Raw genomic sequence first — 24,841 nt, 5'->3', positions numbered from 1 at the left:
GTGCTCAAGAGTTGTAGCAGATGGGTAATGATTTCCCCTGAAGGTCTTCAGCAAAGGTAAACCTCGGCTGGGGTGGGGAACAGCCTGCTCACGGAGCACACCACAAAGTGTTGCTGTGTTAACAGAGGACGACAGGGCTGGAGCTTCAGCCCCACGAAGTCGTGAAATCTTCTGGTTAGGTTCACTGGGAGCTGGTCCACCATATAAATTCAGAATATATGGAAGAGGCAAGGAAGGGATGCTCCCTAACCTCCAAAAGGGGTTGAGGGAGTTAATTGTTTCTTTTGTCCCAACTTTAGGGCAGTTTCTCAGCAAGGCAATGAGTTTCCAGGCTGTCAAGGCTGCCAGCACGGTGTTTGAGAAGTGAGGCTTTGTACTGAGAACTTGCTCGTCTGTCATCTCCCTGCTTTCTCCATCCGTAGAAAGCCCGGAGGCTCTGCAGCTCTCTCTACCCTCTTACTTGTCTCTTGGATTGCAAATGAATTTCCCCAAAGCAAGTCACCGCTGCTGCTCCCCGATTTGTAAAACCATCAGATTTACGGGATAAGGAGGGCTGGCTCTGCCTGGCACGCAGGTGGCAGCTCTCCAAAGGCCTCTGTGGCGCAGCGGGTGATTCACCGAGTGCCTTCCTTCCCTGTGAGCCAGGGGAGGTAAGGCCCCAGCTCAGCACAACGAGGAATTGCACGACCAGAAGCAGAGCCTTTGCAACATACACAGAGCTGCTTACAAGAGCTGCCTGTGCTTTAGGGGTGGTCACGGCGTAATTGTGCTGTTGTTTTAACTGGTTAGTGCAACTCTTCCCTTCCTTTTTTCTGTAAATAGCTGCCACGTACCTAATCAAAACTCCAGGCAAGCAGTGTTTCCAAAATACGATTGCAGTCCCTTTCTGAATTAAAGGTACTGACCAGATGTCAGTTGATCTTCATTGCAACACCAAGCTAACATGGATTTGGACACTGAGCAGAGACACGATTATCTCAGGGGCTTTGTGGTGCCACAGCTTCACTCCAGCACAATTAGCCCAAAGCAAACAAAGCAATTAAGGAACACACAGCTCCATCCGTGAAAAGCCTTAATTTCAGGTCACAACACCAACAGCTTTTTCTTCAGCCCCCCAGCTATCCCCACGCCTGGTCCTGCACTGCTCCTGTCTGCTCCAGGGCCTCTTCAGCCACTGGGAGCACCTCAGGAGGCCTGTACAAACAACAGCTTTCCCTAGGTGCAACTCGTCATCATTAACACCAGCTTTAATCTATTACAACATGTTAATAACCATTCTTAGCCCTTCCCCTGGTTCCCGGCACAAACGCCCTAAGAAAACCTCCCTGGCAGTCCATTCAGCCGCTTGGGTAAGAGAAACATACCGCGGGGAAATGCTACTGACTGTAACGACCAGGCAGCAGCATCACATGGGGGTTTGTGAGCACAGCCACCAGCTCCCCTGAGTGCCGCGGGCTGTTACGTGGCTCCGGTGACCGCCACGCAGCAACGGCCCAGACGCGTGACTCAGGACGGAGGCCAGCACGATGACACCGTGTTCCTGAATCAGACAGGGTGAAGCCAGGGCAGAACGGGGCTTGCAGAGCACAGTCACGGGCTGGAAGCCGGAGCTGAACAGAAAAGAGCTGCAGAGCCAAATCCTGCACCCGGCAGAGCTGCCAGAGGGCACCGAGCCGCACAGGGCGAGCCACGGACCTGTTACAGGGCACACGTCCGTGCTGTCATGCACCAGCCACCTCTCGGGGCTGCTGGCAAGGCTTCACAGAGAGCTCAGAGAAAAAGCTGGCAGCCGTGGCTGCTCGCACCCAGGTCAGCTGGGGAGGAAGGAGCCTGAGTGAGCCTCAGGAAGCCAAGGGCACGGAGCCCTCACCTGGCAGGGCAAAACGGCAAAGCTGGGGTGAGGAGGAGGAGGGAGAATCCCGTGGTGGCTGGGGGTCCCAGTTATTCTGCGTGGGGCAGCCGGGAGCCCTGCCAGCCCTGCGGCTGGTGTCACAAGCAATGGCACTGTCCCGTTTTAATTTCAGGCTGCCACTCGGCACAGGAGCCAGCCTTGTACTGACCCAGGTGCCTTCTGAACAACAAGATCCGTGCCACAACAGCTGGGTTTTGGCTCGCACAAGCTGCTTCCCTGGATTTGTTTTGCTTTTTAAGCCTTTTCTACTCATCAACAAGGTTTGTTTATACACAGCAAAGCAAGCCCCTTTCTCCAGTACAGAGCTACTTGGAAGGAGAGGGGCTCGGGCAAGTTATACTTCAGTTTTTAAACTTTCTTCTTTTCCCAGTACAGACCCAAAGGGAGAGAGCCGAGAGGAGAGAGGCGCAGCGGGGCGGCCGCTTGCTCACCTGAATACGAAGATTTCCTCATGCTGTTCCTTCGAGCTGCTCATACGAAGGACAGCCAGCGCCGGGACGGCTCCGCCAGCTGTCCCCGGGGTGCTGTGCCACGGGCTCAGTCCTTTTGTTCGCGCAGGCAGGGACAGGGAGGAGACGCGCACGCCGCCACCGCATCCACGCGTGCGGCTGCAGCCGAGGGGCAGCCCAGCGCTCCCATTAATTAGCGCACACCTTTCCTAATCACGCACTCGGTTATGGGCTGTTCCAACTCTCCCGGCACCGGCAGGGGTAGAGCAAGGCTCAGCCTCCCAGGCGGCTCCACGTTATCGCCTTGGAAAACAAAGGGGATCTGTGGGTTACCGCTGCCGACAGCCAGCCCTGGAAAGCGCGGTGCAGTCGGTCGGCGTGGCAGTGGGAGAAGAAAGGGAATTTCATGCCTCCAGCCCGGCACACCCCACAGCTTTGACTCGGCCCTCGGCTGCCAAAACAGCTCAGGTCAGCGCTGCTCTCAAGCCTGGCAGTTCCCAGCTCAAAGTGCACGAGCGGCCCGGCAGCACAAACACCTCTCCGCTGGCTGAGCCCAGGCCTAAAGGGCTCATTCAGGGCTGCAAGTGGAGTGAGAGGCTCCTGCGGGCTCACGCCATGGGGAGAGCTCCGCACGAGCCCCGGATCAAATAACTGGCTTCCCAATGCACGGGGATCTGGCATCCCCCCCACCTTCCCCTGCTATTATTCGGGGAAGGGGAGGCTCCACGTGAAATTCCTCCTGTGCCTCAGCACGCGGGGCTGCGGGGAGAGCAGGCGTGCTCCGGATCGGTCCCTGGTGAAACGCCTGTTGGACAATTAGCGGCACAAACGCAGTAAAGCCGGGGGCCTTATTAACACAGACAGGAAGGAGCAGCAAATTAAGGCTAGCGATGACTAAAGGCACACTGAAGTGCAGGAAGAGGGATGGGGCTGATCACGGCAAAGATTTCCCCTGCCTGGGAGATGAGCCACCCACAGAGGTGCGGAGCCTGAGTCCTGGCCACGTGAGACGCTTCCACCAGCTAAAAGGCAGGGGTTGCTACGAAGAGGGTTTTGGTCTGCTCTCCCTTTCTTTCTTTTTGTAGTTTTGGACTTCTCCATAGAAGAAGAACCATTTTGAACCCCAGCCCTAACGCTGGCATCCTCCAGGGACAGAGAAACAGTGGATGGTTTGCGAGGTTACAGTCCCATCTGTATTTGTTACCATTTCTCAGCCACAGACTATCACCTCTATAATAGATATGAAAAAAAAAAAAAAAAAAAGGTCTGAACCTCTCTTGGTCATTTAAAATGAAATTTGAAGACCAGCTGAAATTGCTGGGGCAGCCAGCGCTGAGCACAAAGGCTTTGCAGCGAAACAGCTCAGGAGCACCCACACGTTCCTGGGGTGCCAGCAGCAGCAACCCTACCGCTGCTGCATGGCCACGTTGAATTACTGCAGCACTGCGGTCCCAGCAGGGAGATTTTCACAGAGTTCTGTCATCACAAAAACTTTCGAACCACCAAAGCCTTTGTTACTTAAGCAAACATATCTCTAAGCCCATAGTAACAATATATTACCCTTTCCACAAGTTCTTTTGAAATCATTAGTCACAATCCATGGAGGAGAAACAATAGCACAATGGCTTGCCCCACCTCGCACACCAAGCAAGGGCAAAGTCAGGGGCAGAACCCACTCCCGAGCGCTGCTCTGCTCCTGCCTGCATCTCTCCCATGGGCATGGCGACTTTTCATACCCTGTGCTCGTGGGGGTACGTTTTACAGAATGTCAAAAGAATTTTCAGCTCCTCTTGCACATGGGTGTATGTGCGTGTGTGCCTGATTAAGTGTGATTGCACGTGCAGGGGTGCACTGAAGCATACGGTTACACGTGCGTGTGATTTTGTGCAACGTGTGCCTGTGCCTCTGCGGGGCTGCCGGTGACCAGCATGTCGAGCCACGGCTGGGGTACAGCCATCCGATCGGCTTGACTGCACAAATACAAACAGCAAATTGTGCAGCAGGCTTTCCACCGCGGGGCCAAACAAACACGATGAGACAGAAAATGGCCGAAGGGATTTCTCTGAAATATCGGCTGACAAAGGATCCTTTTATTTGGCTACCCAGGCCTCGGAATTACCAAGAGAGTCAGCACTTCGGCTCAGAAGGGCAGGTTAATGTTTAATACAATGCAGAGCCCACAGGCTTTGAGTAGGTAAGTCATTTATAGCTTTTTTTTTTTTGAGTTTGGTAAGATCAGCAAGGAAATTTACTGCTCATGAAAGCAAGGGATTCAGGCTGCAGGCTCAGCCCAGCTGCAGCACAGCAGACACCACCAAGCCCCCTGCACCTATCCCTCACCCTGCTCCTGCAGAAACCCCCTCTGCAGAACCCATCCTGCACCAACACGGCGCTGCTGGAGGTGCAGAGCTGGCAGCAGCTGCTGGAGGCTGCACCAACCTCACTCATCCCTGCCCAGCCATGCCCAACTCCATGCACATGGCATTGATTTTCTTGAGGCATGAGCACAGGAGGGCTCACCTGAGCACTGCCTGCACCCCCTGCTGCTCATGAACCCAGCTGTGATGCCCTCCAACCCTGCTAATCCATGGCTTAGTGTGCATCGCACACATTGTAGCTCCATGATAGGCATGAGAGGCATTTTCTGTGAGCAGTATGTGCTGTCTCTCCCCCAGTAGCATCCTCCAGGCGAGCACGTTCCCCAGCACGTGGGGGTCCTGCACTGAGATATGCAATCTCCCAAGCTAAACATCGTGCAGCGATCAGAGGAGCGAGAGACAAGCACTGCCAGCTACGTGTGGTGGGCTGGGGCAGGGAGCCAGAGGCTCAGGAAAGGGTCAAGGTGAGGGAGAAACCGGGGGAGGCAACAGCACCAAGTAATGCATGGCGCAGTGAGGAGGGGAGCACAGAAAGGAGGAAGGGGAGGGGATCTGGGGGAAAAAAAATAAGAAAATCTCATGGACTGGCATAAAGCTAGACAGTTCAGTATGCTGAGCTGCATAAATGCATCTCTCCAACTGACTCATTCAACCTCTCTGACCAAGTTTCTCAGCTTGCAAAAGGGAAGGGAAGTTGAGTTTTCCCAGGGCGGGGGGAGGCTGAGCATTACTCAGTGCTGCCCTGGGGCTTGCAGGCATTGCCTGGTAGGCACAAGTCACTGTTACAGCAAGGAGCAGAGCTCCCTGGGTGACTAGCAAGGAGGAGAAGCCAGAATTTACGCTGCAAAGACCCGCTGGTGAGCACAGGGCAGGCCTCAGCCTCCTCTTTGGGGAACAGTATCTCCGAGTGATTTAGAAGTGGAAACTCAGGTGTCCGGGCTGTAAGCCACCCACATCTTCTCCAGCTCTGTTTGTTTTACATATGATCCTCAGAGCAACATTCCCCTGACCAATTGCTCTTTCGTGGCTGCAAGAGAGGATGCAAAAATTTTCCAGCCCGCTTTCTGCCAACAACCCAGCCGCCCCAGCACAGGCAGGCAGCTGCCAAACCAAGCCTTGTCGCTGCTGCCGCTCACCTAAAAGCCATATGAAACTGAGCTCAGAGAGCCTTCAGAGTGGAGAGAAAGGAAACGAGAGGGGAAGGGGACCACACAGATGAGACCTTGGAGCTTCCAGCAGAGAGGCAGGCAGGAGAGGCTGCTTTGGGTGCTGCTGCATGAGCAGGGCCTGACTCACACCATGTACTTTGCAAAGTCCAGCAGCCCAGATGCACCAAATCAGCCAAAAAAAAAAAAAAAAACCAGGCCAGGCAGCTGACTGCTGGCCTTCCAGGCAGCCAGAAGAGCCCTGTGCCAGGGGGCTGGCCACTGGGAGCCGTGCTGGAGGCAAAGCTCAGTCCCTGCTCTGCACAACCTGCAGCACACAACCTCCCCTGTTGGCGCCCAGGACAGCACGATGCTTGTGAGATGCAAGGACAAGAGCCAAGCAACCCGTGCCAGTCACTTGCAGCACTGGCAGGATCTGCCCTCCTTTCCGCCACTGCCTCGAGGAGATTGAAATATTGTGGCATCTCTGATTGCTCTTCCTTTTTCCCCGCAGCCCTAAAGGAGCATTCGCTCATACAAAGCACTGGTTGTGCAGCAGTTAGTTAATCCTTACAATGCCCCGGTTATTTAAGTTCATCATTATCCTCATTTACTTCAAAAAAACTGAGAACAGATTTTTATTTCTAATGGCTCTGAAAAAAAGGTTGTCAAGGCAGGAATTACAGCTCTGGGATAGCTCGTTACTACCTAGATTTGCAGCTGTAGGAATATTGGGACTGTCAGCTCCGAGCTGGTCTCTTACAAAAACATACCTTCCCAGATCCTCAAGGAGATAGAAATCAGCTGCACAATCAGTTTCTGATAGCATTCCTGGAAAATACGGGCTTTGCAGAGCACAGCACGCAGAGGTCTCGGGGACTGACTGGCAGCGACCTGGAACTGCCTCACCTGCTTGCCCCACACCTGGGGTAACTCAGAGACTTCCCAGCCAAGGAGCCTCTGAGCCCCAAGCAGGCACACACAAATCCTGCGCCTGCTCCCATTCAGAAGCCAGCTCTCAAGGCTGCAATAAGGAAATAAAAAGATTTATTAAGTGCATTTGGGGTGACTTGCTACTCAGGAGCAACAGCATCACAGAGAGGGGGCAGCCACATGTGCCTGAGAGGAGCTCAGGTCCGTGGGGACCCAGAATCTCCTACTTAGTTACGGCTGAGGTTTCAGCAAAACCCGTGTGACTGAAGAAATGAACAAGGCCCAGTTACCTGCCCAGTGACACCTGGTACAGCGTGATCACCACCAGCTCCGTGTGCATCCAAACACAAATACAAGCCAGAAAACTAAATGACAGCAGTGCCATACACCGTCACCAAGAGCCACAGCTACGACGTTGCCACGTTTCAGTTCTGAGCCACTTTCTTCCCAGCACTGACCAGGATTTCACGTAGCTTTTTGCCTGCTCCACAGCAGGACACAGATGTTCAGCTTCTAAACATCAACTCACAGTGCTCAGATACAGGAGGCAAGGCAGCTGTGTTGATCTAAAGCCTCACACATTAGCCCTCTGCTTTTTCCAGGGACTGATTCACTTGGTTGGGACACAGCACAGCTAACAACAGCCAGACTCTCTGCGGTTTTAAGTGCATATGGTTAAGAGGTAAATAATTTAGCAGTGTGTTTCCCAACTCCTCTGCCTGTGATTCCGTCTGACGAGGCAGCACCAAGACCCGCAGCGTTACGGTATAGGCATATATGGTCTGATGGCCACGCTGTTCTCGTCTTCGGGCTGATGGTTACGGCGGGGAAGCAAATAACTTAATGAAGCAATTACTCATATCAAATCAGCAGGTTTTGTTCTTTTCTCCTGCCTTAATTATGAGGAACCAGGAAGAACGTCCAATTACTCAAGGCAGAATTTCATTACCAAGTAAGATAACATCTGCTCAACCACGAGGTACATCAGATGGACGTTTTCACAGAACAGCCTCTCCCATGGGTAGGGAAGGGGATACTTCAGGCTGAAATTAAAGCCGAAGGATATACTAACAGACAAAAAAAGGCAAAAGTCACTGCCCATACAGTAGAACAAAGTCCCTGGTAGCCTAATGAGAGGACATAAGAATTTTCCCATCCTTAATAGCATCCACCTCTGAAAATAAAACTCCTGGAAGTGCTTCCTGAGCTGACCTACAGGAATATCCCCCTTAATAACCACTGAAATCCCTCAGCTGCTTTCAGAAATGCCAGCTGAGCACTTCTGAAACAAGCTGGAAGTTTGAAAAACAAAAACAGGTCAAAGTCAAACTCTCAAACCCCTCAAAGCTTAATCCATTTTCCACAAATGTACAACCCAGTTTTATGGCTTTTATGATCCGAGTTCTCGCTGAAACTACAGGAACGAAGCAGGAACCGTAGCTTTGCATCAACCGCGTTCACAAGAGATCTGGATCTTGCCACCAAGTGAGAATATCACTGATTTTTATCAAAGCATCACACATGAACCAGGGCAGGGGCTCACCACAATGCCTGCACTTGGTCAGGCTGGATTATCGGGTATGTTTACGCAAATGTATTTTACTCAAGTGAGCCTACATCCCCAGGGAGGGAGAAAAGGAGTGCTAGGGTTTTGAATAGTGAGGTTTGCTGGTCCTGCTGTGCTGAAGCAAGCATGGGACGAATCTGCTGCAGGGCAGAGACCATTGCAGGGCATTGCCTACTCCAACCTGTCCTCAGAGCAGCAGCCGACCTGCCTGCAGCCTGAATGTGTGCCAAGCTCAAGCCAGGCCCAACCACTTTGCTGTTGTTGTAACTGCTTATGTTGAGAGATATCCACGGGTATTTAGAGAACGGTACAATCATGCTTAAAGCTATGCTTAATTGTCTGCCTGCCACAACTTCTAAATCCATCGCTGAATGCAGCTCCCAGTTTGATTCAGAGCATGTTCTTAAAAGCATGAACTTACATGTTTGCTTCCCGTATTTGTGAGCGTAGGAGAGGCACAAGGTGCCCCTTCCCCCGAAGGCTCGTACTGGAAAGGCAGACCCAGATGTAGAGGGGCTCTGCCTGTCGCTTGGAGGGAAGACACTGGACTGGAGCCATGGGGCCTGCTAGAACTGGAAAAAGGGAGAAAAGGAACTGGAAAAAAGAATCAACAACAATAAAAAAAGCCCACAGAAAATGTGGATAAAGGAAAACCACAGAAGGATCAACAAGAGTCTGCCTATAATCACTACCAAAGCAATTACAGAATTAGGGAAGATTTATAACAGACTGAGGAGCTGGATACTTGGCACGCAAAATGGAAAAGCTGTAAGGAGGGAATTCTGTATGCTGGCACCAGGCTCGAGAGCTGCAAGTGATGCAGCCTCAGCAGTTCTGTCCCATACAGAGCAAACTGAGCAGCATTTTGGATGTCTTTCCTTGCACCTCTCAGCTTCCAGCTCTAATTTGGTCCAGCCATGGATTCCAAGTTTTAAAAACCAAAACAAACAAAATTTATTTATGCAGAATGTTGAAAAAATATAAGGAGTGATTAATAATAGCCACCGTTTCCTTAATGCTGTAACATACTGTAACTTCTAGCCAGCATTTGCAGCTCTTCTGGGAGGAAATTACTATTATACAGCTTCACAGGTGGGGAAATGGACACACAAAAGAGCTACAGACAGCAGCGTTTTTAACCTAGGGCTGGAATTGCAGTCCTGGACCATTATTACACATATTACTCTCAGTGTTCCTGGAAACTGGTGTAGGCTTCTCTGTGATATACTGTCACCCAGCATTATCCATCACTTACACCTTGTCTCCTCCGTGCTTGCTAACAATTATTTGTTATACTGTTCTTACACTTGCACAGCTCTGTTTTCCATTGCTCTTTATCTTCCATCTATACATTTACTCCTGAATTTAAAAGGATGTTTTGCCATCTGCTAGCAGAGACTAAAATTCTCACACAAGACTTAAGGCAGACAGACCGACTTCTCAGAACCACTACACTCATTTCCAGCCGCCTCATACAATGAGCAAGCCCTAAGCTCACACTTAGTCCAAATTTCCACACTAGCTGGGTACCAAAACTGATAGAAAGCTCCAGAAAGGCCTAAGGGATTTTCCCAATTAACAGTGACAGGAGCAAATCACCAGGCAGAGGAGCTGCAACACGCAGTGGCTTTAAAGGGTAAAACCCAGCTTCATCCAGAGCACAGCAGTGCCAGCAGGGAAGCAGCCCGAGCTGCCTTCACGCCCAGCTCAGAGCTGATCAATCAAAATGAATCATCACTTGAGCGAGACAAGCAGAGAGGTAATTTACGCACTGAAACAAGCCCGCTGCAGTTCAGCAGGTAACGGCATGACTGGGCTAACACATCCGTCTCACAGGGGGACTTGAAAACAGAGCTGAGAGGGAGGGCGGAGGGAGCGCGTACCGGTGCCGCAGGCAGCAGGAGGCTTGTCAGGCACCAGGTCCTCCACGTCCCCACACGTGGCAGTCCCTTGGAGTCTAAATATCTATTTTCACCTTGAAGATTTCCTCAACTTGATGAACTGGCCATTTTTATTATTTCAGCACTGACACTGATGCTCTGCAGACAGTCCCTATCTGATGGCAGCACTGGTGAAGTGAGCAAGCAAAGCCACGCTGCAAAAAACAGCCTTTGTCACAGCGAGGGGGACAGGGATAGCATTAAGGGTAACTAAGAAAATAGAGCTGGATTCCAGCTCTGTACTACCCAGCAGGAAGCACAAAATTGTGCGGGGACAGCACTGCCTGAGAGCAGAGGACTCGGGTCTCACTGCAGCCCAGCCACGGCTCTGCCAAAGTAAGCCAGGCAGCGTCAGGCTCCTGACCGCTGACAGCGTTTTAGCAATTTGGGGCTTTAAAGAGTCACCTAGGGCTCTAGCTAGAGCATGAATGGTTTCCTAATAGAAATGATTTCAGAGTCTGGAGCGGTTTCAGGAGGAGCTTGCTGAGCTGGCCGGTGCCAGGAACTACGTGAATGTAGCAGCAAGGAATGCCTGCTCCTTCCTCATCCCCCCACACCTCTCCTCGGCTCCTGAGATGAGGTCGCGCTGAACAGATTGGAAAAAGTTGTCATCCAGAAACCCCAGGGGGAGCCTGGCCTCCATTTCCACCCAGGCTGCAGAGGGAAACTCGGCGGAGTAGCTGCAGAAATGGTCACCTGCTGGCAGGGTCACGGCACGAACAAACCCTCCTCTCACCCGTGGCCTAAGGAAAGCGGCTCCGCTCCAAGGAGGGGGGGAAAAACCAGGAACTATAAAAGGGATATTGTGTAAGCCCTAGTGCAAGCGCCTTCCTGCTGTTGTTACATTTTAATAACTCATATTTCCGAGAGGAGCGGGGCCGAAGGCTGCCTGCCGTGACTGTGAACAATGGCCCCAGCCGGACCCCGCGGAGGTTTCCCATTCATTGCTCGCCCAGCGAGCTCCCAGCCTGGCCCACAGCCCTGCTCCCCTTCCAGGCTTGGCAGTCTGGCACGGCGGCTGCCTTCATGCAACTGTTTCCCTGCCTGAAGGATTAATTTTCGCTCAGGTTTTTGTGCTACTGTCTTGTCCGCTCTTGGCTGCCCCATACATCAGATGCTCCCCCACAAACTCCATGGTTGCAATGGGGTCAGAGCTTCAATCTATTAACTGCGTCCAGTGCTGCCCACTGCTCCTTTCCTGATGAGTTCATCTGTGTGTGCCAAAGTCAACCCATAATGCTACTTTTTTGCTTTCTCTCCCTATTAAGATAAAAAGTACAGAAAGTAAAAAGCACCAAGGTACATCCACATGGCAGTAGCCTTCAACTGTCATCTTTCAGGATGGAGTGTGGATGAATTCTGAGGACAAGCACAGCCTTGGTATGGAGAAGAGTAGCGGAAAGGAACGGTTTGGCTAAACTGCTAGAGATACAGCTTTAGGATACCTCTGATTTCACTGCGATCTGAGCCCCTGATAGATTCACTTCTTCCCTACCCACTCACCCCACCCGCAATTCACAAGTACCAAAAATAAATTAAAACCCGTTAAATAAATCATTCTGAAACATTCATCAAGTTCTGATTTCACCAGATCACCTCTACATTTTTCTTCTGTAGCAAACCTTGCAAGCCTTACTCGTGCTGATTGGGTTTTGTGGCCAGAGGAGCCAAGACCTCAGATCATTGTCCATTCTGACCCGAAACACAGGCTTTAGTGCAAAGTTCTTAGCAGTCGCTAGATGGAGCTGTGCCTGGTAATATTTACATTTCTACAGGCACTTAAATCACAAGGAAATATGGAAAAGGCAGCTAGCAGTGTGATGCCTGACTTCCCAGCAGAAAAGCACAAGTAGTCTAAGCACTGTCTACAAATCTGCATTCAATGCACCCAAAGCTCAGTTGTTGAGCAAGCTATGCACAGAAGAATATAGAGTATGAAAATACTGCTCCTTCCATCGCTTCCCAAAGCCAAAAGCTGTTTAGTTATCATTAGCGATGTATGACCGGTGCCTTACAGCTCACTGTTCTGATACAGGTATTGGAGGCCACTAATACCTACAGCCTTCCATCAACATGACAGCAATCCATCCCCATAGGTTTTCAGGCAGTAATTGTCTTGCTGCTGAACCATGCCCATTTCATTGACACTTCAATTTATCTACCCACGAATGCAGTTTAGCCCAAATTACATTGTGTGTACACCTAACATTTCTGGACAAGTGTCTCTTTTCCAAGAAACCACAAGCAGTAGCAAATCTGTCTTCTTACAGAAAGGAAGGCAATGCAAAAGCAGTCTGTGTGGCTGCCAGTTGTAATTGAAATAATTTTAATAATTCATGCCTCATTACCTTGCCACATGGCAGTTCAAAGACCATCTCCTAATCCTTTAACCCTTTTCTCCTGCATCCTTTGGTTTGGTTTCTTAGTTTAATCAGGGTAGAAACAAAACGGGGAATGCTCATCAGCACTTGCCCATGGGGATAAAACACAGAAGAAGCTGGTGAGGCTAAGATCTTAATCCCCTTTCCCTCTACTCCCTGGTTTTCCTGGGTTGATCCATCACTGTCGGATAAAAACAGCAAAAGAATAATAAACTACTATATACCCCAAACTACTGGCTGAAGCTGGAATTGCTTTATGGCATGTCTAGGTACTGTACCAGGAACAGCAAGGAGGGCTCATTATTTAGCAGCTTTGCTAAAAAATAGGATCAAGGCATTATATTTTTTAATGGTTTTGAAGCCTTCTTGTTGCTCCCTTAGCCATTTAGGGAGATAACGTATCTGTTTATTATTTCTATCCTACACAGGGAGACTGCAAACAAGAAAGAAAGGTGTAAAATTATTTACAGCTGCAAGCATGGTCCTGTTCACTTATGAAAGGGAAACAGCCCTGTAAAAACACATTCATTTTAAGCACAGTGCATATTTACACAGGAGGTGTCCCTCCTTCAGAAGTTAAACTTGTGTGTGTGAGGGAGACCAAACCACACATGTGAACATGCATCAACATGAGCAGAATAGCACTAGCATAAGATTTCAACACCAGAAATGCCAACATCAGCAAAGCCTACCATTTATAACTGGTTACTCAATATGCTCCAACAGGCTAATACATTGAGCTATAGATAAACAGGCTGATAGCTTAATGAAAGCTGTAACATAAGGAACATCGCAATCGCTGCTATTACCACCTCACCTACAGCACACTTTACCAGTTTGCTGAGCCACACAGCTCCCAGCACAGCACAGACCCCATCTTATGGGCAGCGAGCCAGCACACAAGGTCCTTTGTGCCCCAGGTCCTGCCCGCAGCCCCACAAAGGGGCAGGGAAGAGCTGTCAGCACAGAAGGCGGTGCCCTCTAACTCCACAGCAGAAGGAGGCATACATGCCTACCAATTTTGAGATAGCGAGATATGCTTAGAAGAAAGTCCAGGTCAGCAGGCAGCAGAGCCAGAGCAGGGCCACCTTGGGAACGTTTCATCTGAATGCAGAACTCAAGTCTCAGGTGATGAAAGCCTGCACAGCTCCAGGGACTTTAGAAGAGGTGACTTAGACCAGCTGACCCGTGGTGTTTTAAGACTATCCCTAAGGTTTGCCTGCTGATCATACACAGTTGTTTCCATGCCCTTGCTGCACCAGTGGAGCATGATTTACCTGCCTGCTCTCTCCTTCTATAGAGGGTTTGGCAGTGGAGTTGCTGTGCCTATGGATGGTGTGGATTTGAGCAGGGAGTGTCCCACAAGCCTTTTTCCAGGATGGATAAATGCCTAGCAAACAAAGTGATCTTTACAGGGAACTTATTAGGCAGCTGAGCAGTGCTCCAGAAGCTGCACCCTACCTTTGAAGCTCTAAAGTATGATCTGTTGACATACTCTCTCTACCTGCAGGGTGAGGACAAAGGTGATCAAACACAGGTTCATTTCGTGAATAAGCTCTGAGCCAAAGCACTTTCTTCACTTAACAGGAAAAGGATGAGTACAACCAGCACAACTCATGGGGGATCTCCTTTGCCACCACTGCCTACAGGCAGGATGCTCAGCTGGAGAAGCCACTTCAACATTTAGACCTCATTCAACATGTCACACATCTTCTCAAATGTTGCAGAACCAAAATGTTCAGGTGGGTATTTGTCTTCAAAATACTCATAAGAATTCTTATTTTCCCTTTTTATCATTACTTACCATAAGAAGTGCTACCCAATAACAAAAATGAAGATTTTCAAGTGTTATCACGTTGGACTTTCCAGTTTGAGGAACAGTAAAAGAACAGGTCAGTCATCATTACAGCTGTCTCCTTATTCAAAGCAGAACACTTTATACAGTTGTACAGTACAGTTTGGCCTCAACTCCAGCCAGCATTCAGTATGGGAGAGCTTGGGGCTCTTCTGGTCTGGGCAAAGGGCCAGAAAATGATTATGAACAGAAAAAAGCAAAGTCCATTCTAATTTCTGAGTGAGCCAGGTGAAATATAGAAGTAAGTCAGTTAAAATACAAAGCTCCAATTCAGTTTTAAAGTCTCCTTTCCACTGCAACAACATTAGCAATTAGTTACAGTAAACCAGGCAAGACAACTGATCTTTATTTTGGTTGTGTTCTTCTCAGAAGGACAACCCGTGCCTCAGCCAGCTGCCCGCATGCAGCACAGCTCATACAAAGGATCACGTGTGAGCTGTGATCGTGGAGTGGGTCACAGCAGAAGTCCATCTCCCCCCAGTTCATAGGAGGTGCCAGAGCCCTGTTCTGAGCTGCTGTGAAACAATCTGCTCCCAAATTCATCCTCTGATCGGAGCTGGATGCTGATCCCTTCTCACAGTTCCCAGGCACGTTGCGCCCTTCAGCCTTCATCCAGCTTTTTGTGGCTGAGTCTCCTCCAGTTCTTCCTTTCCAAAACCATGTTAAAGTCTTTTAAAGGACCCCGAGCATCATCCAGTGCAATAGAAAGAGAAAGCTGACCATTTCCCTCCTCCTTCCCTGGCTACCCCAACCAGCTGCGCTGCCAACTCCCAACACATCCTGACCGTATATTTAGTCTGCAGCAATTCGCTTTGCATTGTCTCACGCGGGTTCCAAGCGCAGGGATTACATATCCAGCAAGGCATCCAGCAGCCTCTCTGAGGGCCTGGCCTGTCATTTCAGAGATTCAGCTCATCACCATGCTGCTGCCAGAGGCTGAGACGCTGCCTGGTCCAGGGCACAGCTATGAGACAGAGGAGGCAAATGGCAAGTCAGGGAGATGATCCCAAATCTACATTTTCCTGACAGCGTACAGAGCAGGGAGAGAGTTAGCATTACCCTTGCTGACATGGGGACTTGCCCAAATCCTCTCTCCAGTTTGGGAAATCAGCCAGAATTCAGCAGCAGAGCCACCAGTGCCCCCAGCCTCTGAGACCTACATCCCCAAACCAGCACGCTGCAGGTGAGACTGCCCTGGGGAAAGCGAGAGCTGATCTGCAAGAACAGGATATGCTGATCCTGAAGACAGCTCTTCTCTCAACACTGCTCCATAGGCAATCAGGAACCGTAATCCCTGCCTGGGGCTGAAACAGCTTCTCCTCTGTACTTCCCAAGCACTTAAAGGCAGTGCAGTCAGCAATGGGCACCCAGGCATTTTGCACCACAAATGAGACTCACGCACGGAAGGAATGGCCACAGCCCCCAGAGACACAGCAACAGCTTGCACCTCTGGAAGTAGACAAAGGAAGGGGTCCTCGGGAGGGAAACCCTGAAAAAAAGTTGCTGTTGGTCAGATTAAGTGGTTTTGTAGCATCCCAGGCAGTGGGTTTGCTCAGGGATGAGCAGTAGCTCAAACAGCATGTCCCAGGGCACACCCAGCACTGGACCACAGCCCTGCTGCAGGTAACAAATGCCAAACAAGAGCAAGGCTGGCACTACCGATTTTTAAGAAAACAAGATATGGTTATTTTCTCCCATTGAGCACATTTCTCTACAAGCCCGTTCTCCCCGCAACAAATTCCTGAAGAAATACCACCCTCTTGTGTTCAAGTTGCAGCTAGCAAGGAACGGTTCACAAAGCAGAAAATAAAGCAGGCAGTCTACATGCACAGCAGCCATTTGGTTCATTAGTCTTAAATTTGGAAAAGTGGTTCTCAGGCTGTGGACACGGGGCTCAGAGGGCAGATGTAGAAGACATGCTCTCCAGCACGACTGCAGAAGATGGAAGGAACATACGCTACCTTTATCGGTTTCACTTCACTAATCAAGGGTCTCACCCCACTTGAAAATGTTTTGGAGTCTACAAGTTTGTGGTTTTTTTGTCTTTTTTTTTTTTTTTTTGCTGAAGAGCACTGATGCCACAAACAACTGGTAACACAAATCAGCCTTGCATACTGGCCTTGCCCTGAGATCTTCAGGCTACACGCTTGCTCCTGCCCTCACTGTCCAGCATGTATCATTGATGTCCGAGCCTTTGACTGCAGAGGAATTAAATACTAACCTGTTGTTACCAGTGCTCTGCCACTAACAGCTAAGCTTTTACAGAACCTATAAGCTTGCGGTGTTCCACACTTCTGACAAATCAGTTTGCTTACCAGAAGCTGAGGCACCTCCCGTGCTTCCAGCACTGACTGTGACACTCTACGATCTGCATGAGATATAAAAGCAAAAGGGGATTCACCAAGGTGCAGGCTTGTGCCCCACTCTTGGTGTAACCAGTAACCACAATTGGCGTAACCAGTAACCACAATTTCATGTTCCTTCTCATTCTTACTCCATCCTTAAACTTCAGCAAAAAAAAAAAGTCTAACATGCCTTCAGTAAGGAAACTTGATTTTCTTGGAGAGTGTCCACTGGCAGCCCCAGGGTTGTTTGTTTCTCCCAGGCTTTGCAGCAAAAGCTGCAGCTAGCCAGTGGGACACACTTTGTGCTGGTTCTTGGATAACCCCAGCACTGTTCACCCACATGCATTTTTTTATTTTTTTTTTTTTAGGAGCTACAAAGACTATGCATGGACATTTTACATGCTTGTTGGATGCAACAAACACTAAAACATTGTGTGGAGAGTTACCACTTCCAATCTGTTTGGCTGCTTCAGTTGGTTTAGTCTGCTCACTGGCAGCCAACATAAAAATATTTCCTGCTGTCCCATCCTAGATAGCATCTTGCACGTTCCTGGAATGAGCAAGCTATCTCCATTTCACTTCCCCTTCCTATGTTTCTGTCCATCTCCTACAACTACTTCTAAAGCAACAAACAGAAACAGTTAAATTTAGAAAAAAAGTGATAAACAGCAATAAAACAGCCTACATCAGAGGCGATATCTCCAATGTGTTTGCCATTTAGATTGGATCAGAACGTTAATATGCATTAAATGGTATTTGAGAATTTCAGATGTATTTAATACAAGGAGATTTGCATGTCTACCACTGAGTTTTAATCCTTGATAAATGCGCAGAATAATCAATTATTCAATGAACATACAAGAGCTGGCTGATTAAATCTCAATTATAAAGGCAAGTCTTACCCACTATTTATTGCAACTGTTCTCCCAGCATTGCCTAATTAAACCGTATTTGATTATGGGGTGAAAAACATTTATTGCAGATATTGTGGCTCTGTAAGTGATACATATCTGTGGCCTGGCTGTTAAGCCTTAATAAATACATTTTAAACAGCTAATTATTTAATTAACAGCAGTCTGTTCCAACCTCAGTGTAAAGCATACTGAAGTCCTTTCATGAAAGACCTAATGGAAATTAAACCATCAGAAGCTGCTTCATTGTTTTCACCCCCTCCCACACATCCCAGTGGTGCTGGGGTGCTTCCAGCTCTACTGCCAAGGCTTTAGAGAGTCTGTGCTGCACGGGCAGGGGATGCTGTGTTTTCTTCTGCAGGAGACATCCAGCTCCCAGGGACCTTCTATTGCAAGCATCCTGCAAATCTGCAGGCCTGGCTGACCACCTGTGATTCTCCACTGCAGACATCTGATGATCAACAAGATGAGTCCTGCCTAAACTATTTTTATACCACCTGTTTAATCTTTTTATTTAACTCTAGATTTCATCCTCGTTGAAAGGCTAGCTTCACCTGGGGCACTTTGCTGTCTCCATTCACTAATTGGCCCATGGCATACAAGGCAGCTGTGTGGTGCTGCTCACCTCCAGTTCGCTCTGATTAAGAGAGACAAAGGCAAGGAGCTTTTGGAGCTCTTCCACGGCAGAAGCCTGCCTGTTTGAAGAAGCTTTGGCAGCTTTTGGGCATTACCACATCAGGTGTCTTAAGGCTAGCTTGTCATCAGCTCTCAGCAGCACAACTTGAAATGTTGCTCACAAAGGAGGACCTCTGTGGTGTGCTCAAGGTTTATTTTTCCTGCCACTATGGGAATTTAACTCTTCTTTCATGCTGAGATCTTGGTACCAAGAAAATCTACTGCACAGAGAGTTACAGAATATAGAAAGAATCTGGACAACTCTTACTACATATACACATATGTTCAGAACACCAGCTCCCAAACCTCGGACAAATACACAGGTAGGGTAGACACATTATGAGGGGAGATTTAATGATGGCCACTGAGGCTCAGAGCTCTTTGTCTTCCTGGAGCTTGTCCACAAGATGTGCAGACAGATAGCTTAAGAGCATCTAAGCTCATACCTTTTGCTTGTAGCTTAAAATAAACATTGCTCTAACAGCTTTCATTTTCTTCAGATCAAAAAAAAAGAACCACACCTCAGTCTGCTTTAACTACTGAATGTTAAAAACACTTGACTAGCTTATATCTTTTCAGTGCTTCTGCTAAACTAGAGTAAGATTTGATAATGCAAAACCACTGGGATATAATCACAGCAGACTCCAACATAAGCAGATAAAGTTAGAGAAATTTTGCTAAGCACTAAGAGAATAACCCAAGAGCTCCTCAGAGCAGTCTGTAAAGCAAGGCTGCCCATCTTTCCCCCAGGGGGGTCCTCATGGCAAGTGATCTTTGAAAAAGCAGCAATGTAATTATCCATCTGTTTCCTATCCAAGAGTGATGTGCTTCAGATTTGTTTCCCCCAGAAGCCAGAAATAGTGATTTATTTTTTTTTTTAAAAGAAAGCAAACGAAAAGGAAGGTGCCAAGCACCATCCCCAGTGCCAGCCAAAGTCTATGTCCTTGGGAACCAGGCTGTGTTCAGAACCAAGCCTGTCTCATTTGGGATTTTTGGTAACAAGTACCAGTAACCAATATAACGCAGCCTTACTCTACCAACTTCAGTAGAGAGGAAGCTGTGCACCAGGTTATATATCACTCACCCAATGATACTCTTTTGGCAAAGAAGAGCATGAGAAGTGACAAAATCCGAGCCCTTTGTGTACATGGCTACTATAACTGTTGTCGTTTATGCCAAACATCCTGGTTTGTTTGCTAACAAGTAATCAAACATGATAGCTGAGTTTAACCTCTCCAAAAATCTCTGCATGCTCCTTTATAAAATGCCAAGAGTAGCACCATGTTTCTCAGTAAATTTGGGACCATCTATTGTCTGACCCTAGATCTAAATTCAAGTTTTATGGCAGTGAATAGCACACCTGCCTTTCAGAGGAAGGGAAGCATCCTTAGCATCTAAGCCAAACATTAGGTGCTTTGCAGTCTCTGAAAAGTCATGTTCTATAACAAAAATCAAGTTTTGGCATGTAAAAACAAGTACTGAATATTAACAGTTTAAAACTTAGTTCAGACTGGCTCAGTATTCTCTGTTCTGTTTCAGTGCATCAGAAGGAATTCCTCCGAGGAGAATGCTCCTATTTTAATCCTGGGGGAACACATGGAAGCAGCAGCAATCTATTACACACTGGGGTTAAGTGCAGGCCCTTTGGAGTAAGGCAAACGTTGAAAAGAGCTACCTATGTTACCCACCCATGGCTGATGGTCAAACTGCACAGATTTCTCGGGAGTGGGTTCATCTGTTTTCTGCTGTGAGCATATTTTTCCTGGGAGAAAGACTCCAAGTTAAAAGATCTATCATTAAGACTAATCTTCAAAAGAATTTTTAATGAAGCAGAAATCCTAAATGTAGAAAATTAAAGAGGCTTCTGTTTTATCCCTGGTATCTAAATCCTGTAGGCAAGACGACATACTCCTAAGCTTGAATAATGTAAAATGTGCAGATGAAAATCTTCCTCTGATGAATATTTGATAGGAATAGGCTCAGGGTGGAAGGTGGAGTGTGCATCTGCACCCACATGTGTCCATACATACATATAGAAAGCTCCAGAGATTCAAACACTGCCAATGAGATGTAAGAGCACAGCTGTCCGTTTGTTTTTCATTGTCCAGCCATGGGAGCACATCCTCTTTCTCACTATGATGTCCACTATAGAATCAGTCTGTCCCTTGACTCTGACAACATCAAGCCCCTCCACAACTCATTTATCTGCTCCACACTCCTGACAGTTTTAGGAATTATATTTTCTTATTAAATGCAAATTGAACATGAATACTTTCCTTTTCATAACAACTCTTGCATTGCTACCAACTCTACAGAGGTTTTGTTACGAGTTTGCCTCCTCTCAGGCAGCAGTATCCTCAAGGTTCCCCATTCCGGGCCAAACCATACCACTGATATTCCCCAAAGAAGCTGCCTTGCCTGTCACACCTAGTCACATTTTGCATTTTTGGCATAGCGTCAGGTGAGACCAGTTACAAGGAAAGTTCAGCTTTACAACAGACTGTGTGGATTATGCCATCAGCTGGAGCCTTCAGGAACAGGTTAGCCAAGCACTTAACTCCTGGGATGGTCTAGATTCAGGTATACCAGATTGTTTTTCATAGGAGACACATGGATCAAATCACCTCTTCAATTTCTTTCTAGCCATATAAGCCCTGCATTAATTTTATGATCTTCCTTGCTGGCCCTAGCCTATTACTACTGCTTTAACACCCTCTAAAATGCTTCTTCCCATGCTCTGCTAATGTCCCAGTATCTTTCTCCATTCTCTTAAAGAAGGGCTGTTGGTTTTCACTTGTTTTTTAAACCCACCAGGGGTTCCCTCTCTAATTAGCTCAGAAGCCAAGAGGGGTGGAAAGCAATGTCTCAAGCCAAGAATGGGAACACATATTAACAAAAACATTTATAGTGTTACACAATCAAATATCAGTATGCAAACAAGGGTTTTCCTGTTAAATATTGATGCAAACCACTATAAAATCCACCATTTAAAAGTCTTGTACACTTTCTTTCACAGATATAAAAAAGCAAGAAGTTAAACCACTTGAACCCACAGGGTATTAAGTACAGACTTCCTTTTAATAGCCTCTGGTATTTTCTTTTCCCCCAGCTGTGAAGAACCTCACAGCACCCACACCCCTTTCCTTTCTCCCCAGCTGCCCAAGCTCTTTGATGGTATTAAAGGTAGCTCCGGCTGCGGTTAGATGCAGAGAATTGAAGCACCTCAGAGACAACACTTGCTCTTGTGGTCTTGATGACATGTCCTGTTTTGCTGCAAAGGAAACAACAAAGCAGGGAGAGAAAAGCTAACAAAGAACAGAGTTACATCTTCCAACTCTTACAAACTGATCTTGCTGCCAAGGAAATACATTCCCAAGATAAACTTCAGGGACAACTTCATGACAAAATGTCTTGCTGTAGTGGCACTGCATTTACCTGCTTTTTTGATCACAGGCTTGCAGCATAGTTGAAAAGGGTAAAATGACCTCAAGGACTAATTTAGACACCTGTTAGTCAAAGGAGAGCCACAAACAAAGAGTGCTATGTCAGGAAGTGGATGAGTACCACCATGCACGATGCAGGGTGCTTGGCTTTAGCAAAAGCAAAGCAGAGCTGCAGAAGGTGCTAAGTCACCTTATTCTCTTGCTAGGTGGATAGAGGCTGCTCCCAGGGTAAGCACAACATAGGCTCAGAACCCTTCTGGCTGCTGGATTTGCCAGAGATGTGCAGAGAGTACAGCACCTTCCTTCACCCAGCACCACTGCAATAAGCCTCCATCAGGGCAGAAGAGCACCGTTGCTCGCTGCCTTTCCCAAGCATCTCAGGGACTGCAGCTATTAGCTCTCCCTCTCTTTCCAGGGTCACATTGCATTGACAGAGCTTTATAGAATCATTCAGGTTGGAAGAGACCTCTAAGGTCACACAGCCCAGCCTTTAACCTAGCACTGCCAAGTCCACTATTAAGCCACATCACTCAGTTCTACTTCTATATATTTTTTGAAGACCTCCAGGGATGGGGACTCAACTACTTCCCTGGGCAGCCTGTTCCAATATTTCACAACCCTTTCAGTGAAGAAAGTTTTTCTCATATCCAACCTAAACATCTACAGCACAACTTAAGGCCTCCTGCCCCATCACTCTTAACTAATTCAGCTTCAAAAACCCATTGCCTACCTGCCCACACGAGCTCAGGCTCCACACATCGTTCAGCATGGCAGGTTGACACACAGAGCTGGGTTGTTTCCCTGAGACCAGGTCTCTGCTGGAATACAGCAGTGGAGCTTCACACACCTCTCTGATCAGGTTCTGCCACATAAGCACCACAGCCAGCCCTAAGGAGGCAGGAAGCCAGCTTCTCTCTATCAGCACTTCTATCCTGGTGCTACAGGTGTTTGGTTACTGGAAGGTCTCACTAAGCTAAAGAAGGAAGCATAGGACAGCACCAGAGAACAGGCTTCTAAAACTTCTCTGATACTGTTTTAGAACCAGCAATAAAAACACTACTTACCTAAAAACAAACAAACAAATAAATAAAATCCTGGCCTCTGGCTGAAACAAAGCAGCCCCCTCTCCTTCTGTGCCTCTCTTTTGTATTGCATATCCCTGTGTGCCTAAGAAGGCCTCAGCTGTGCCTCATTACCTGTCCTCTTAAGCTGCAAGGAACCAGAAGTGGGGAATTAGTTTCCTGCCTGAACGGCCTCTATACCCAGCTGTATAATGCAACTGAATTTGAGTGTGTTAAAAGGGGATCTTAAAGGCTAACAGCTGAGCACACTTAAAATTTATATTGAAAAAGTGACTTCAGCCAACAAAGGATCTTTCAGAGCTGTCAGTATATTGCCTAAGCAGATACAAATAATCGGCAGGTTGGCCCGTATATGACTCAGGCTGAAAAGCATTTCAAGAACCTCTTTCATGTGAATTTAATGCATCTTAGCATGGCCCTTGGGACGATCAGCCAGCTGGGCCACCTCAGAGCAGCAGCCCATGGCCACCACATCACAGCTCGGGGTGGCCAGAGGTACCGTCTCCGATCAAGAGCAGTCCAGGGCTGTCAGGCGGAAAGCACGGCACACCAATGCATGACAGTGGCTTCAAAAAAATAATTGCACAGCTTTTAAAGGAACTGAGCATTTGATAACATTTTCCATTTCAGATTATCGATCCATGGAGCCATTGGCTCATACCTGGAAGTACCCAGTACTGGATGAATATCCCTCCTTTTCCTATACTTCTATACATGCACAGTGTTTCAAATAAAATTACTGACTTTCTCTGAACCTAGCAGGCATAGTAACACATGTAGGAGCATGATTTTCCCATCCAGCAATTAATTTTTACCACCCAGCCATCAGTTTTGTATTACTAAAATAACTCTGCTTAGAACAAAATAAAACAGAAGCAACTTTCATGTTCAGTTTCTGTCTCTTAAATAGCATCACTTTAAATAGTCCAGGCTACAGTGGTTCCCTCTCTTCACTTTTTCATTGTCAGACTGCGAGCTCAGGACTTTATGTTATGTGGGGTGCACCTATGCTGCAGGTGAGATGTGTGGCTTTAACCTAGCAAGCCTGGGCGCTGATAACAACATAGCTGGGGCACGCTTGGTGCTGGGCGCCTGACAGATGCTGGTGGATTTATTCAGGACCTACATAGATGCCAAGCCTTGTGAAAGGCAATACTGCTGCATCAGTATTTGAGCAGTGCTCGTTCATATGCTTACATGAGCTCCACACTGAGACACCCCGCAGTGCCTTGCTTGCAGTGTGTGGGCAAAACCTGAGCATAATGATGCATCAGAAGTGGCCTGACTGCAGGCAGGGTGCATGAGCCCAGAAGGAGCTGCCGCAGCCATACAACCGTATGCAGAGGCAAGACGTACAAGCATAATGTAGAAATGCCCAAATAAAGTGCTGCAGACTGTGAGCTGAAAGGCTTTTCCTCTAAACAGGGTAGGTAGTAAGTGGTCAGACATATCATATGCAAAATCTCCGCTCTAATGTCAGAGGTCCTGCGCATGATAAAAAACCACAGCAAAAGAGAAAACCTCAGATCTTATCGGCAGTGACTGACAGAGTAAGGTTACCCTCTGATAATACGTTTCAGTTCCAGAGATGTTCCCGTCAGCAGCCACAGAGACCAGCCACACACAGCATGCCACTGGCACATGCCTGAAGTTCTGCTGCACAGAAAAATCAGGCATGGTGAAAAACTGGGAGGTTCTTTCTCTTAGGTCTTAGTGCTAGGAGGTAGATGAAATAATAATTAAATAAACAGATAAAAGCCTTTGAATGTAAGGCAATTAAAGTGATGCCAACTGATGGCTGAACAGGTTTGGTTGTCACATCGCC

The 24,841-nt window shown here is 47.9% G+C and overlaps 1 protein-coding gene and 3 long non-coding RNA genes across 6 annotated transcripts in view; 1 reads left to right on the top strand and 3 right to left on the bottom strand.

Moving 5' to 3' along the window:
• SEPTIN9 (septin 9) overlaps nt 1–2,624 on the bottom strand; it is a 129,622-nt gene extending 126,998 nt beyond the window's left edge. Inside the window, exon 1 of one of the 2 annotated variants that reach the window (XM_048075920.2) lies at nt 2,344–2,624. In XM_048075920.2, the coding sequence (XP_047931877.1) occupies nt 2,344–2,365 (22 nt within the window). In that variant the 5' untranslated portion in view covers nt 2,366–2,624. The remainder of the gene's footprint in view (nt 1–2,343) is intronic. The other variant, XM_048075923.2, reaches the window with a different exon arrangement.
• On the top strand, nt 764–2,403 carry LOC125184255 (uncharacterized). Of its 2 annotated transcripts, none has more exons than XR_007167980.2 (3): nt 764–1,349; nt 2,025–2,172; nt 2,283–2,403. It is a non-coding gene; the product is annotated as an uncharacterized lncRNA (long non-coding RNA). The 2 variants fall into 2 exon arrangements; XR_010825841.1 differs by having other exon boundaries at nt 2,288–2,375.
• A 12,164-nt stretch (nt 2,625–14,788) lies between the features above and the next one.
• LOC125184256 (uncharacterized) lies at nt 14,789–23,123 on the bottom strand. The gene is made up of 3 exons (XR_010825839.1): nt 22,999–23,123; nt 15,959–16,049; nt 14,789–15,524 (listed from the first exon to the last, which is right to left on the bottom strand). It is a non-coding gene; the product is annotated as an uncharacterized lncRNA (long non-coding RNA).
• LOC106047085 (uncharacterized) lies at nt 21,713–22,990 on the bottom strand. Its single transcript, XR_001213587.3, has 2 exons — nt 22,665–22,990; nt 21,713–21,762 (listed from the first exon to the last, which is right to left on the bottom strand). It is a non-coding gene; the product is annotated as an uncharacterized lncRNA (long non-coding RNA).
• Nucleotides 23,124–24,841: the final 1,718 nt, after the last annotated feature.

The sequence above is a fragment of the Anser cygnoides genome, chromosome 19, assembly GCF_040182565.1.
Source record: "Anser cygnoides isolate HZ-2024a breed goose chromosome 19, Taihu_goose_T2T_genome, whole genome shotgun sequence".
NCBI classification, from domain to species: Eukaryota; Metazoa; Chordata; class Aves; order Anseriformes; family Anatidae; genus Anser; species Anser cygnoides.
The sequence above is the reverse complement of the archived record's forward strand: the minus strand, read 5'-3'. Positions and strand labels throughout refer to the sequence as shown.